At 56.7% G+C, this 15,510-nt stretch overlaps 1 protein-coding gene across 1 annotated transcript in view; it reads left to right on the top strand.

Annotated features, from left to right (window-relative positions):
• PRKAR1B (protein kinase cAMP-dependent type I regulatory subunit beta) overlaps positions 1–15,510 on the top strand; it is an 86,622-nt gene that overhangs the window by 66,291 nt on the left and 4,821 nt on the right. The window contains exons 8-9 of the mRNA XM_065892159.1: positions 1,293–1,353; positions 6,360–6,481. Of these exons, the coding sequence (XP_065748231.1) occupies positions 1,293–1,353; positions 6,360–6,481 (183 nt within the window). The remainder of the gene's footprint in view (positions 1–1,292; positions 1,354–6,359; positions 6,482–15,510) is intronic.

Here is a 15,510-nt window from a genome sequence, read left to right as displayed (position 1 = left end):
TTGGGGAGGCCCCGTACCTGTGACGGGAGTTGTACGTAGGGCCAGCCTCACCGGGCACAAAGCCCACCTTGGGGCTGCTGGCAGATGCGCTGCAAAGCCCCCCAAGGCGATGGGCCGGCGCCCCGGACACCAGCGTGATGCGTGAGCCGACAGCGGGGCTCCCGGCCCTGCCTCCCCGTCCGTCTCATCCCAGGAGGAAAGCCTCCAACGGGAGGCGCCTTGGTCAGCCTTGGAGGTGGATCTCCTTGCCCGAGGGTCCCGGGTGGCCACCTCCAGCTGTCATCCTGCGGCGGGAGATGGATGGGCCAGTTGTGCCGAGCTTTAAAGTCTAGGGTTCCTGGGCAAACACGCCTGCATTCCAGCGGGTGGGCGTAGCTGCTGGGAGGTCAGCGGGAATATAAATTATCTTTCAAAAGAAACGCCTTTCTCGAGGCCGGCGGGGTCTGAGACGGCTCGGCTCGGGCTGGGGGCTGAGCTGAGCTGAGCATGCCGCCACCGCAGGCGTCTAGACCCGCCGCAAGCGGACACACAGGGCCCCAAGACTCCTAGGTTCTGCCACTGACCGCCAGGACGCCGTGTCCCCTCCGTGGCCGCCAGCCGCGGTGCAGGAGCTCCGTCTACACCCTGTTGGTCCAGTTACCATGTGGTCTTGGGTCCCAGCCCCGTGGGGCTCTTTGCCGGATGGAGGGGCCCTGGGGTGTCTGCGCTTCTGTGAGGGAGGCAGGGAGAACCTCCAGGATTCCAGATTCGAGACTCGCAGCCTCTTTAACGCTGGTCTGGCCCTGAGCCACGCAGAGCCGACGGGGAGTCTGAGGCCGGGTTGGGGGGCGGTGCCGAGGTCCTCACACCATGTCAGCTGACCGATGTCTGGTCGCGTAACTTTCACAGAATCCTGTGGGACAGGAGTTAAGATACCCCATCGTCCAGATGAGGAAACTGAGGCTCAGAGAAGGGGAGCTGGCTCGGGGCGTGCGGATACGGAGTGAGGGGTGGGATTTGAACCCGGGGCTTCTGAACCCGCTCGAGGTTCAGGCCTCCTGGCTCCCCCCATCCCGTGGGTCTGGATGAGGCCCAACCTCACGTGTGTGATTAGGACGGAGACCCCGGAGGGGGAGGTGCGGGGAGGTCTGGGCCGTGAACGGCAGCCACCACTCAGGCCCTTGCTCGTTCGAGGGGCTTCCGGGGTCTTCTTTTAGGAGTTCAGAGTCACCTGGGGAATTTGGGAATGTGGAAGGGGTTGGGGCGGGAAGCCCTTCTGAACACCTGCTTCTCTGTGTCTTCCCCTCCCACAGGGCAGCACGCTGAGGAAGCGCAGGGTGTACGAGGAGTTTCTCAGCAAGGTCTCCATCCTGGGTGCGTGCCCCCGACCTGGCTGCCCGGGGCTGCGGCCCAGCCGTTTCCACATGCCCTGCAAGTTTGGGACACACGTGCGTGCTCACACCTGTGCAGTGCGCCCACACACACATGCACACTCAGACGCATCGTGTATGCAGGCATGTACGCGCCCACGAACACACACACACACACACACACACACACACACACACACACAGTGTCTGCCCTCCATCCATCCGTGCTTTGCATGTCTGTCTCTCTACCATCAACGCCATTCTCTCCACGTTGGTCCATTTGGAGCTGTGTTGAGCGTCTTTCCTGACCTGTTTGGGTTTTCCTCCAAGGGGGTTCTCGTGTGCCCCCCGCTTTTCTCATCCTGGGATCTGAGAGACACGTCGGCCACATTTCCATTGACCGTCGGGAGTGTCACCAGGTTCTCTCCAGCAGATTTTCAGCGTTTTGAAGTTGCTTTGACATACACGACAACGACGTATCATTCTGGACCAGCCTTCCCAGTAGGACTTTTGGCAGTGATGCAGGTGTTCCGTATCCGTGTGGAACACTTGAGAATTTTAATTTTATGTCATTTTAATCAGTGGGAATATGAATCAGTGTGTGTCTAGCAGCTCCCCTTAAGGACAGGGAGTGGACCCGCTTGGGAGAGTGAGTGACGTCTAAGTGCTAAGGCCCTGGGAACCGCGGGAAATAACCGTCCAGCAGGAGTTCCTGTGGGAACATCACAGCCTTAAAAACCCCAGGCTGGACTTCTGGGTGCAGGTGGTGCGTGAGGCTTAGCCTCCTTTTCTAAGAACCTTTGGAGTGAGAAGGAGAAGAAGCAGGTGCACTTTCGTGGGTGCAGAGGCGTCAAGGAGACAAGAATATACAATGGAGGAAAGACAGCCTCTTCAATAAGTGATGCTGGGAAAGCTGGACGGCTGCATGGAAAAGAATGAAGTTAGAACACTGCCTAACATCACACACAAAAAACCCTCAAAATGGATTAACGACCTAAATGTAAGACCAGGCAGTATAAAACTCCTAGAGGAAAACATAGGCAGGACACTCTTTGACGTAAATCACAGCAAGATCTTTGTGGCTCTGTCTCCTAGAGTAATGGAAATAAAAAACAAGAATAAACAAATGGGACCTAATTAAACTTAAAAGCTTCTGCACAGCAAAGGAAACGATAAACAAAACGGAAAGACGACCTACGGACTGGGAGAAAATATTTGGAAGCGATACTACTGACGAGGGATTAATTTCCAAAATAAACAAACCGCTTATACAGCTCAATATCAAAAAAACAAGCCATTCAAAAAATGGACAGAAGACCTAAATAGACATTTCTCCAACGAAGATATACAGATGGCCAACAGGCACATGGAAAGACACTCAACATTGCTAATTATTAGAGAAATGCAAATCAAAATTACAATGAGGTACCACCTCACACTGGTCAGGATGGCCATCATCAAAAAGTCTACAAATAACAAATGCTGGACAGGGTGTGGAGAAAAGGGAACCCTCCTACACTGTTGTTAGGAACCTAAGTTGGTGCAGCTACTAGGGAAAACGGTATGGAGGTTCCTCGAAAAACTAAAAATAGAGCTACCATGTGATCCAGCAATCCCACTCCCGGGCACACGTCCAGACAAAGCTATGATTCAAGAAGATACGTGCACCCTAGTGTTCACAGCAGCACTCTTCACTAAAGCCAAGACACGGAAGCAACCTGAATGTCCACGGACAGAGGAACGGATACAGAAGATGTGGTGCATGTATACAGTGGAATATTACTCAGCCGTAAAAAGGAATGAAATAATGCCACTTGCAGCAACACGGATGGACCTAGAGATTGTCATACTAAGCAAGTAAGTCAGAAAGAAAAATACCAGATGGTGTCTCTTATGTGTGGAATCTAAGAAAAATGGTGCAAATGAACTTACTTACGAAACAGAAAGAGACTCACAGACACAGAAAACAAACTTATGGTCACCAAAGGGGAAGGGGGGGAATAAATTAGGAGTTTGGGATCAGCAGATACACACCATTGTATATAAAATAGATAAGCAGCAAGGTCCTACTGGAAAGCACAGGGAACTATATTCAGTATCTCGTAATAACCTATAAGGGAAAAGAATCTGAAAAAGGATATATATATATATGTATATATATATATAATGTGTATATATATATATAACGTGTGTGTATATATATACACACACATTTTATACATATACACGTATATATATAAACATATATACATACATAATATGTATATATATGTATATTTATAATGTGTATATGTATATAATGTGTGTGCATATATACACACACATTTTATACATATACACGTATATATATAAACATATATACATACATAATATGTATATATATGTATATTTATAATGTGTATATGTATATAATGTGTGTGCATATATACACACACATTTTATATATATACACGTATATATATAATATGTATATACATATATAGAGCCGAATCAATTTGCTATACACCTGAAACTATCACAACTGCACTTCAATTAAAAACATGGTTAATAAAAAAAGAGACACGGACATGGATGGTCATTTCAGCAATTCCTACAAGGACAAGAAAGTAGAAACAACCTAAAGTCTGTCATCGCAGGAGGGTCCTCGTGCCCGGGTGTCTGTGGGGTACAGGTTTATACTCCAGTAAAGCGCGTGGACTAAGCCTCCACGTGTCGACATGTGTCATCACGGATCTCGGACACGAGATGGTGCAGATGGCGGTGCGTCTCCGCACAGTTTTGGCAACGCTGGGTCATGTGTACGAAGCCATGTTACAGTAAAGGTGTAAGACCACCTACGGGGTGGAAACTCACCAAACCCTTTAAGATTTAAAAAATATATATCCACCAAATCCTTAATAGTCACAGCCTCTGCGGAAGGAGAGAGAACTCGAATTGAGACAAAGGGACGCGGTTTTATCACTAACACGATGTGTCTGTAGGAGCAGCTCTGAAGCAAACATGACCAAGTAGTCCTGTAACTTCATTCAGGACAGATGCTGGCTGTGTTGTTCATTCTGCTTTTCTGATTATTTTTTTTCCAAATTACAAAAAGAAGGACACGACTGCTTGGAGTTGCTGACATGGGGGTGGTGTGAGGGGGTGGGGGGAAGGTGGGGGGAAGGTGGGGGGCAGCCGGGAAGCAGCGGGTTCAGGTCCCCCGGCAGAGGACACGGCGCAGGCCTGGGGGACGGATGTGGAGATGCACTTGCTGCAGGATGGCTGCCCACCCGGCTCGTCCCTCCCGGCCCCCCTGCTCCAGGGAGGTAGTAGAGGCAGCTCAGGGGGCCTGCCCTGACCCTATTTCAAGGGGAAAAGCAGGCTTCAGGCCTCCAGGCAGGAAAAGGGGGTCTCCTGGGAGGGGAGGCGGGGTCAGGCTCAGGGCTGGGCGGCAGCGGCCGTGAGGCAGGGCCCGAGGGTCCGCATTCTCCCGAAGCGTCGGCCCCGAGGCCAGTCTGTTCCGGGTGGGTGTGCCTGCCCCTTGGCCGCCGCTGACTGAGGGCTGCCTTCTGTGTCTCTTCTGCGGGGTGTCCGCCACTTTCCCTGGCAGCGTTGAGACCCCCCTCCAGAAGGGCAGCGCTGGGAGTGGCCCCACCTGGCCAGTCACTGATTTCCCACCTGAGCTGACCGCCCACACCTGGGACCCAGGGATCTGAGCGCAGTAAAAATGCCCCCAAAGCTTCCGCTTCAGAAATCAGGGCCAAGGAATCGCCCCGATCTCCGTCTCTTCCAGCAGTTCTGTCCTGGGATTTACGCTGCTGAGGGTGGAAGCTCTGACTCTCCGACCTCGGGACTGGGGTTCCAGGTCTCAAACCCAATAGAAAAACCCACCGCTCAAACAGGAGGACGAGAATTTCCTAAGCCCAAGGCTGTAAAATCAAATCTCCCTGGAAGGAAACCAAGCAGCAGTCACACGTTTACCAGCACCAGCTTCCACCTCGGCACCAACCGTGACCCTCCAAAGTCACCTGCGTCTTCGCCGCCATGCCGGCCTCCTGAGGGTGCCCGGGGTCTGGGTCACGGGGCAGCTCCCGTCCGGTATGGAGGCTGCTGGACCAGCGTGCTGGCAGCGGCTCCAGACTCTGCTCCAGCCCCGGGGTTGGTCAAAAGCGTGTCCTTTTCAGCGTGTGGCCCTGGCAGGAGTTTTCAAGCAGAGAAATCCCCCTCCTACTCGAGATCTAAAATAAATGCTTTGCTTTGTATTTTTAGCGGCTGACCTACATCGTGCAGCTGATAAGTGTGGGCCAGAAAAGTTTCTTTGGCCGAAAGAGAAACAGTTAATCAGGCAATCATTAATTTCTTATAAAAGGAGCACGCTGTTATTTTTTTCCTTCCTGAGGGCTAGGGGTGGATAGTGACGGGGAAGGGAAGGCGTGAGAAAGGGTGGAAAGATCTACAGAATTTGCAAGTATCGAAGTAAACTTGCCATTGGAATGAAGTATTTTGACCCAAAATAATGGAAGGTATGCTACACCTCTAGCCACGTAAATACAGTTGTATGCTCTTTGAATGGCACTGAATGGTGTCTTATGAACAGGGAATTGCTTCGACCTCTGAATTATTTAAACCCCTTGGTAGCCCTAGTGCTGAGCTGTGATTATACTGTTTGCAAATATATAGGCAGCCCTGTTCTTCTGAAGATAACAAAGGCATTTCATCCTGAGTTAACTTGGACTCAACGTCCAGTGCCTGTCATCTACGTTAAACCTGTGATGTAGGTTAGAATCGCTCCCAGTTCTGAAGCCCTGTCCACCTGCTGAGCCGTGTACACCCTGGGCCCAACTCACTTGTGAAAATACCCGGGCCTCCTGCACAGAAATTTGCTTTCTGTTTTGTTCATCCTGTGATGGAACAAAGCCTCATCACCCTGGGGCTGGCCATGTGGGTGTTTTCTTAGATTGGGGTGGGGAGCTGACCCCCCGACCCCCCCTGGCCCCCGTGACCCCCACGCCCCCGTGTCCCCTGCTGCAGAGTCCCTGGAGAAGTGGGAGCGTCTGACTGTGGCTGACGCACTGGAGCCCGTCCAGTTTGAGGACGGAGAGAAGATCGTGGTCCAGGGGGAGCCTGGGGACGACTTCTTCATCATCACAGAGGTGAGTCCGCCTTGGGCGTGGGGAGGGCTCTGCGTGGTCCCCAGCCGAGGAGGGCCGCCCGGGAGTGGGGGACGCCCGGTCTGCACGTGCCCCTCCCCTGGGGACCAGCATCCCTGGTCCCTGCGCTCCGTCCCCCCACCACCTTCATCCTGCATGCGGACAGGCCTCCCACTGGGTATCCTCGCCCTTGAGAATCCCGGGATCTCCTCTGAGGAAGTGGGTCGGGTGCCCGAGCCCACACGTGTGCAGACATTCACGGACTGAGCACGCCAGGTGTGAAGGTGAATGTGGGGATCGGGACACGGCCGGGGTGTGGGGGCGCCCTGAGCCGGAACCCGGCGTGACGAGTGCATCCTCTTGGGGGAGATGTGTGAGTTGAGGGCACGTGGGATCTCTCTGTGCTGCTTCCTACAACTGCGTGTGGATATCAGTGGTCTCCAGTTAAAAGTTTAATTTGGAAGATGGGCGCCAGATTTCTCCACCTGGACCCGCGTGAGTCACTGTTCCCTCCTCCATCCCCCACCAGCGCGACAGCTGGCTCTGGGCCGTAATCCGAAGCCGCCATGCTCAGCCTGTCACTGATGGGGGTGAGCAGCTGCATGACCGCTGTGTCCCCCCCCCGCCTGGGGCTGCGCCTAGGATACGGTCCCCGGGGCCGCCTCGCCATGGGACCCTCCCCATGACACAGACCCAAAACTATGTGAGTTTGGCTCACTTCCTACTTCCCTGGCTCTCCTGGCGGGAAGAATTTATGTCGCCTGCCCGGGAAAGCACACGCTCCAGCTGCGCGTTTTGCCGTCGGAGAACAGGAGCCTTTAGCGCGGCAGAGGCTGGAGCGGCTCGAGTCTGAAAGCCCGCTCTGGTCGTGGCCGCAGCCGCAGAGGGGGTCACTGTGCTGTCCAGAGAGAGTGGTGCCAGCCTTGGGGTTGGTGCACAGAAAGGAAGTGACAAAGGCTCAACCCCTGGTGACATTTGGCCGACATCGCCGGACTTGGAGCCACTTTCTTGGTTTAAAACAACAGAAGTGACTTCCCAGGCTGCTGCTGTCGGCGAGGATGCTCCGGGTCCTGCTGGCTGGCGCCTGCCCGCCTCTGTACCTCAGTCCACAAAGTCCCGCCCTGTGAGCCGCGAGTTCTGTGGGGACTTTATCTGGGCTCCCGCAGCAGCCCCTCCTAGGAGGGCATGCCCGTGGTTCTTCCCGCCACCTGCCTGCTGATCACGCAGGAGAGATCTGGAAGGCTGTGGGGTCAGCAGGAGAACCACCTCAGGAGGGTCCTGGTGGCTCCAGCACAGAACTTTACAGTGTGCGCTTGGGAACCGGGACCTTTGTTACCTACCGGTCCACATCTCGGCACTGAGCCTGGGGCGGGAGGGCCCTTGGGGTTGCAGCCGAATGATGGACGTGGTTCCCACCTGAGACCCAGGGCTGGGGGTGCTTCTGCAGGAACCCTGCTGAGGGATCCACCCACAGGCGGCATTCCTGTCCTGGGGTGGGTGACTCATTCAACAATGTTTCTTGAAAGAAAGGGGAAAAACCACAGACAGAACAAATTATGATTCCTGCCAGCCAGGTCTCCCCTCCGTAGACCTGAGAGGCCGCAAACCCTGCGTTTCAGCTCCCGCCCCGGCCGTGACCTCAGAGAGGTCATCTCAAAGGCTCGCGCCTGCTCTCCCCAGAAGCAAGCCGCTGGGGTGAAAGTTACAGCTTGACTCAGAACATTTCCGGGGCTTTACTCTCAGGACTTTGAGGGAACTGTGGTCCCTCGAAGTCTGTGTTTTTTATCTCAGATCCTCCTGCGAAGGTAGCCAGTGTCTGGCTCATGGTTTCTGGAGGACGTTCCAGCAGAAAGTTGGTCACGCTCTCCAAATGCAGCTGAGCCTGCCGTCGGACACAAGGGGTGTTGGGGTTTGCACTGGCCTGCACCGTGTTTTTTTTAAAAAAACATTTGAATTAATTGTCACTATTTAAAAATCAGGGGGCTTCCCTAGTGGCACAGTGGTTAGAATATGCCTGCCCAGATGCAGACCTACTAGAGAATGGACTTGAGGACACGGGGAGGGGGAAGGGTAAGCTGTGACAGAGTGAGAGAGTGGCATGGACATATATACACTACCAAATGTAAAACAGATAGCTAGTGGGAAGCAGCCGCATAGCATAGGGAGATCAGCTCGGTGCTTTGTGACCACCTAGAGGGGTGGGATAGGGAGGGTGGGAGGGAGGGAGACACAAGAGGGAGTAAACATGGGGATATACGTATATGTATAGCTGATTCACTTTGTTATAAAGCAGAAACTAACACACCATTGTGAAGCAGTTATGCTTCAATAAAGATGCTAAAAAGGGGCTTCCCTGGTGGCGCAGTGGTTGAGAGTCTGCCTGCCGGTGCAGGGGACGCGGGTTCGAGCCCTGGTCTGGGAGGATCCCACATGCCGCGGAGCAACTGGGCCCGTGAGCCACAACTACTGAGCCTGCGCGTCTGGAGCCTGTCCTCCGCAACAGGAGAGGCCGCGACAGTGAGAGGCCCGCGCACCGCGATGAAGAGCGGCCCCCGCTCGCCGCAACTAGAGAAAGCCCTCGCACAGAAACAAAGACCCAACACAGCCATAAATAAATAACTAAATTTAAAAAATAAAATAAGACAGTCAAGGAAGACTTTTCATTAAAAAAAAAAAAAAAAGAATCCGCCTGCCAATGCAGCCAATTCAGGGGACACGGGTTTGAGCTCTAGTCCGGGAAGATCCCACATGCTGCGGAGCAACGAAGCCTGTGCGCCACAACTACTGAGCCTGCGCTCTAGAGCCCGCAAGCCACAACTACTGAGCCTGCGCTCTAGAGCCAGCAAGCCACAACTACGGAAACCCGCGCGCCTAAAGCCTGTGCTCCGCAACAAGAGAAGCCACCGCAATGAGAAGCCCGTGCACCGCAACGATGAGTAGCCCCCGCTCGCTGCAACTAGAGAAAGCCCGTGCCCAGCAACCAAGACCCAATGCAGCCAAAACATAAAATAAAATAAAATAAAAATCAGGTATTTTACATGAAAACCTAGATCTCTTCTTCTTGAACGTCTGGATCTGGCCACTTTGGATCTGCATCCCTGCCTGGCTGCAGCCGGCTGGACCCAAGAGGCGGCTGCCCCGGGTGTGACACGCTCCCCACTTTGCCCCAGTCCTCACCCTGCCCCCTTGCATCCCCGGCGGGCTCTGCACACACTTGCAGGCCATTGAGTTTGCAGCCTCGGTTTTGAGGCCCAGGGAGTGAGCAGCTCTGGCCAACACAGACAGTCGTCCGTTATTCTCTGGGGCCAAGGCCACGGGTGGAAAAATTGTGAAGCCATGTGAAAGACGGGTCAGCGGGGTTCCTCACAGAGCTTACAGGGACTGTGACAATGGGAGCTTTGAATGTGAGCCCCATGGCTGTGCAGTCTGACCTCACCTGTGGGGTCATTCCCCAGGGACACGCCGATGGCAGGTAGCAGGTCCCAGACGCGCCGTGTCTTGCCCCTGCATCCCTGCTCTGGACCCGCCCTTTGGCTCTGGGAGCTCTGGGCCCTCAGTGTGGGCATGAGCGCGTGTGTGCACGTGTGTGTCCGAGCATCCCGCACTTCTCTAGAGCAGTGTGAGTGGTGTGCAAATTGCTTCCTGTGTTTCCTGCGTGTCCCCACCTCCTCGCCCTTCCACTGACGCCCTTTGGGCCGGGGGTGTCTGTCTGCGTCTTCTCTGCAGCTCTGGGGCTGGTCGTTGCTCTAGCTCATCCATTAAAGGCCGTCAGAGCCGAGTTCCGTGATTGTCTTCGGGGGCGAACCTGGCGCCACGACTGTGTGGTTTGTGTTATGGGCAGCGTGTTTCTTGTAGAATCACCAGGAGATGGTGATGGGTGGGCTGGGGACTCTCTCCAGGGGCTCCTGACGCCTCCTGCCACAAAAGCTGTCTGAGGAGGGCCTTGGGAGAGCGATTCGGGGACGGGGACACTGCTGGTTCTGTTGAGGGAGTTCGGCTTTGTGGCCGAGTGTCCCCCCAACGCTGACCGGGGGGGTGGCAGTGGGGGCAGAGTCACAGTAACAGTGATAGTACGGCCCGGAGTGTAACCCAGCCCCCTTGGAAGGTACGGTTCTCACAACATCGTAAAATGTATTCAAAGTGGTTTCCTTGGCAACTTGGATTTTCTTCCCTTTTCCTCTGTGGTCCACCAAATTGGGTAAGTCACGGTGGTGCCTCAGGGTTCACAGGCGTCACACGCTCAGAACTGAAATGCAGCCGCAGAGACCTCTGCAGCCTCAAGCCACTGTTTCCCATGGGGCCAGAAGTGGTCACCGGCCGCATCTGAAGGGGGTGTGGTGTCCGCCCCACAGCCGTGTTCTCTCCCAAGACTACCAAGGGATGAGCCGACGTGGCCTTTAGAGGACGTGGCGGGAAGATCTGTGTAGATTCCCTCGAACAGGCTGCTTGCACATGTATGTGTTTCAGCACATCGTCCGCCCCGTGTTCTCGTGACACCCACGAAGCCGACAGCTGGACAGGAAAGGACGTTCCCACTGCAGATGCGCTGGGAAGGGGCCCAGGCCCCAGGAACCGCTGTGAGGGCTGATTTCATGGGTCGACTCGGCCAGGCCTCAGGACGCAGATGTTTGGTCCAACGCGGGTGTCCAGGTGTTTCTGTGAAGGTGCTTCTCAAATGCGGTTGACACCGATGTCAATTGACCTTGGGTGGAGCCCCTGACCTCTGTGGTGAGCGTGGGCCTCCTCCAATCAGTTGAAGGCCTCCTTAAGAAGAAGAGGGCCGAGGTCCCCCAGGAAGAGGGATTCCCCGCAGCTGGCCTTGGCCTTTGGACCGAGTCCCGGCACCCACTCTTCCCTGCTGGCCTGCCTGCAGAGTTTGCACGTCAGCCCCACGGTCGTGTGAGCAGATTCCCTAACGTAAGTCTTTGCCCAAGTGCACAGGCCGTTGGTCCTCTTTCTCCGGAGAGCCCTGACCAGTACCACTGCCTTCCGACCCTTCTGGAACGCTCAGGCCTCTGCTCAGGTGGATGTAGGGGCCCGGCTGCTCCGAGGCCCCAGAGCTGCAGGGGGCGGGGCCCGGGGCTCCTGCCGCGAGTGCTGGCCCTGCGAGCGGAGCGGGGCTGCGGGACCCTGGCTCGCGGCTTCCCGTGGCTGGCAGGCCTGGTGCTGCCCTTTCTCTGTGGAAGCAACGCCTGTGGAGGCCACGCTGGCCTTGGTGCCGGGCCCCCGGCTCCCTGCGCGTGGAGCGGCCGGGTCCCGCTCCCCCGCTGTGGACCTCAGGCCGCGCCAAGGCCTCATCTAGGGGAGTGGGAGCGCGGGTTGCCCTGGGCCCCCGCCCTTGGCTGGACCTCAGTCCATCCCTCTGCTCTCCTGGGTGGATGCGGGTGAGCGCAGCCTGGGGCCAGTGACAGGCAGCTCTGGGAGCTGTTTCCCCAGGTGTGGAGGCGCTGGCAGAGACCCGCACCTGCACAGACGTGAGAAACGGCTCCTGCAGACGCCTGATGAGTCCCTAACATCACGTGCTGGCCTCTGGGAGCCAGGCGGGGCTGGCAGAGCTGGGCTCGCGTGACCCCAGGGTCTCCGTGCCAAGCCTCCTGGCAGGGGGCTCCTTGTCTCTGAGCTCTGTGTGCTCACACCAGCTGTCTCTGAAGCTGTGGGCGCTGCCAGCCCCTCGGACACCTGACCCCCAAAGCTCTTGGAGCATGTTCTCAGCCGACCAGAGCAGACCTGCGGTTGTCAACCTGGGGCCTCACAGACGTGAGAACAGAAAGCACCAGTGGGTCTTCCCGGGGGCCCAAGCATCCCTGGCCCCTCAGGACCCGACCTGCAGCAGCCCGGGGGGCCGTAGGTGGCCTGGCTGTTCTCGGAACCTCTTCTAGTTACTGAAGCCTGAAACGCCCTGTAGCCCGAGGAGCTCTCGGCCGCCAGCAGTGGGACCTGCCGGCGTTCCCGGCTGCGTCTGGCAGGACAGACCCTGGTGGGCCTCCCCCAGGGAGAGAGGGCGTGTGGGGCTGGCAGGGAGGGGCCCGACGCGTGGAGACCGTGCCAAGTCCTATGAGGCTTGCAGGCTCAGGTTACTTCCTGGACCTCCTCTCCCTCCAGGAAGACCCTGGGAAGAGGACGTGGGTGGGGCCAGGCCTGGGTCTCAGGTCCCCTCTGCTGCAACCCTCCCCGTGGCCAGATTCCACACCTGGCAGAACCTTCGGGGCCTGGGGGCAGCTGGACAAGAGCGGGTTCCCTCCCCGCCAGCTGCCAGGCAGGCTGCACAGCTGGAGGCATTGCCATGGAAACGTGAGCTTGGATATATCATCTCCTCTCTTTGCAAATCACTTCTACGAATGTCCACAATGTTGAAGCGACTGCAAAGCAGCCCCTTCGTCGCTGCCATTGCCCGGGGGCTTTCCTAGCTGATGCTGCGCCACTCACGTCTCAAGGGTGTTCCAAGTTCGCCGTCGTCTCGGGAACTTTTACGGAGACCGCCACAGGCCACAATGCACGGATCCGAGGTCACAGCCCTCTGTGACTCAGCCCGTCCGTGCCCCCACCGTGTGCCAGGCCGAGGCTCAGTGTACTGGGGGAGGGGGGTGGGGGGGCGACGGCCGCCGCTGGGCAGTTTGCTGTGACTTTGCAGGGGAGGGAGAGCCCCCACACCCCTTGCCACAGACTGGCCCTGGGTCCCACATGGAGAAGGGAAGGCCAGGGAGGTGGAGCAGTGACCCCGGGTGGCGGTGTGTTGGGTACTGACGTATGAGTAGGAGTCCTCCAAATGGAGAAGGTCGGGGAAGGGGAAGGCCATCCAGAGGAACACTGGGCACGAGGCCAGGGGCACCAGGTGTGGTGGGAGGCGGGGTGCTGGGGGCTGAGTGGGGGCGGGGGGCGGTGCCAACTTCGGGGCAGCAGGACCACACACACCCTCCGCTCTGGACAAGGAGTTTGGACGTCCACCCCGTGTCCCCTGCAAGGTCAGGGACATCTCGTCCAGCTGCCCAAGCTTCCCTGTGAGCCAGACGCCCACAGCCATCCCGCCCTGAGGCTCCGGCTCCCGAGGGGCCTCCCACAGGCCTGGTGGGTTTGCTCCCGTCCTGGGACCCTCCCTTGCTCGAGAACCAGTCTGAGGGGCTCACCCTGGCCCTCCGCCCGACGGGCGGCAGACCTCACGGCTCAGCCTCGGGGGCCCCGCCAGGAGGTGATGAGTCTGGTCGGCACCTGCGCAGGGTGAGTGCGGTCTCCGTCTCTGTTAATTGCTGTTGGGTTTCCGTGGTCGGTGCCAGACCCTCCCCGTCCAGGGAGTGAGAGCAGTGCCCCTGGCCACGGTCAATATCAAAGGACGGCAGTCTTGGTCCAGAAAGTAGCAGGAAGATAAACTTTCCTTCTGGACTGAACCAGAAGGAACGCTTTTCCAGAAGCCAGGCTGGGCTGGGAGCCACACTGCACCCGTGTCCACTGGTCCCAGCCGACTCGGACCTCTGTCCTCCATGCCAGCCGGGTCACCAGTAATGAGAGGTATCTGGATCTCAGAGGAGTTCTTTTTATTTAGAGACTATTTTTTAAGGGCAGTTTTGGGTTCATAACAAAGTGGATGGGAAGGTGCCGAGATTTCCCACCAGCCCCTCCCCGCCCCCCCACGGGCACAGCCTCCCCTACTACCAACACCCCCGCCAGGTGGTGCGTCTCTCACGATCGATGAACCTGCATGGACATTTCACAGTCACCCGAGGTCCACCGTGGTAGGGCTCACTCTGGGTGCTGTACGTTCTGTGGGTTTGGACAAACGCATACGGACAGGTCGGCTGTTGCCGTATCACACAGAGTAGCTTCCCTGCTGTGAAAGCCACCTCTGCTCACCTGGTCGCCCCCTCCACGCCCCAACGCTCAGTCTTTTCACTGTCTCCCTAGTTTTGCCTTTTCCGGAATGCCACGTAGTTGGAAGCACACAGCCCGAAGCCTTTCCTCACTGGCGCCTGTCACTCAGTGGGACGCGTGTAAGTTTCTTCCGTGGCTTGTCAGGGCTTGATGGCTCATTTCTTTTTAGTGCTGGTCTGGATGAACCAGTTTATCCGTCACCTGCTGAAGGACACCTTGGTTGCTCCCAGGTTTTGACAGCTATGAATAAAGCTGCTGTAAGCATCCTCATGCAGGTTTTCGTGTGGACGTGAGCTTTCAACCTGACCCTGTGGGTAAATACCAAGGAGCACAACTGCTGAATCTTAGAGGAGCTGGAGATGACCCCCGACCTGGTGTCTGCTTGGTGCTCGACAGCACCTCTCCTGATCCCACGGGGGGGCTCTCACACCCGGGATCGCCCAGGCCCTGTCTTCGGCGGCTCTGAGGTCCACCGGGAGGGTCAGAGGAGTCCAGGGGCCTCCCAGGTCCTGACGCATCTCCTTCCTCGTCACCTTGTCATCTGGGGGCCGGGGCTGGGGACCCATCCTCTTGGAGCCCCCCCCTTTTGTAGGCCCCAGCCCGTGCACCTCAGTCACCCTTGCCCTGGTGAGGACGGCTCCCAGTGCCGGCCAGGCGGGCACTCCTGGGCTTTGCAATGACCTGACCACATCCCCTGTGGGCGGACACACTGAGCCCACACGCGGTGCCCCCAGGTTGACACGCTGTCGTGTGCCTCGGGCCTCCTCGGCCGTGTGTCCCCGGGAGCTTCCCGTATGTGAAGATTCCGGTGAGGCTGCCAAGTCTGCTTCTAGGTGCCGAGGCCTGGAGCTCAGAGCTTCTGAGTTCAGTGATGAGAGCCTTTCCTAAAATGAATTTTTAAAAATTATGCCTGTAAAATGTCACTTGCTGGGATAAGACCAGTGACACGGAGGCATCTTCAGAAAAGGGTGGCGCCACCTCCTCTGCCCCCGTGACCGTTTGTGTGGGTCCCTCCTACAGTCCTTCTCATTGACTTGGCTCCTTCCGGATTTTTTTTTTTTAATTAACGTAAGAAACAGTTTTAAAAGTTGGGGATGCACCCCCCCCCCAAAAAGTCTAAAAGCACCATCTTCCTCCCTGCCCTCGGCCCCCCTCAGGAGGCTGGAGGA

The sequence above is a fragment of the Phocoena phocoena genome, chromosome 15 (assembly GCF_963924675.1).
Source record: "Phocoena phocoena chromosome 15, mPhoPho1.1, whole genome shotgun sequence".
Taxonomy (NCBI): Eukaryota; Metazoa; Chordata; class Mammalia; order Artiodactyla; family Phocoenidae; genus Phocoena; species Phocoena phocoena.
This window is presented reverse-complemented; position numbering and strand designations above follow the sequence as displayed.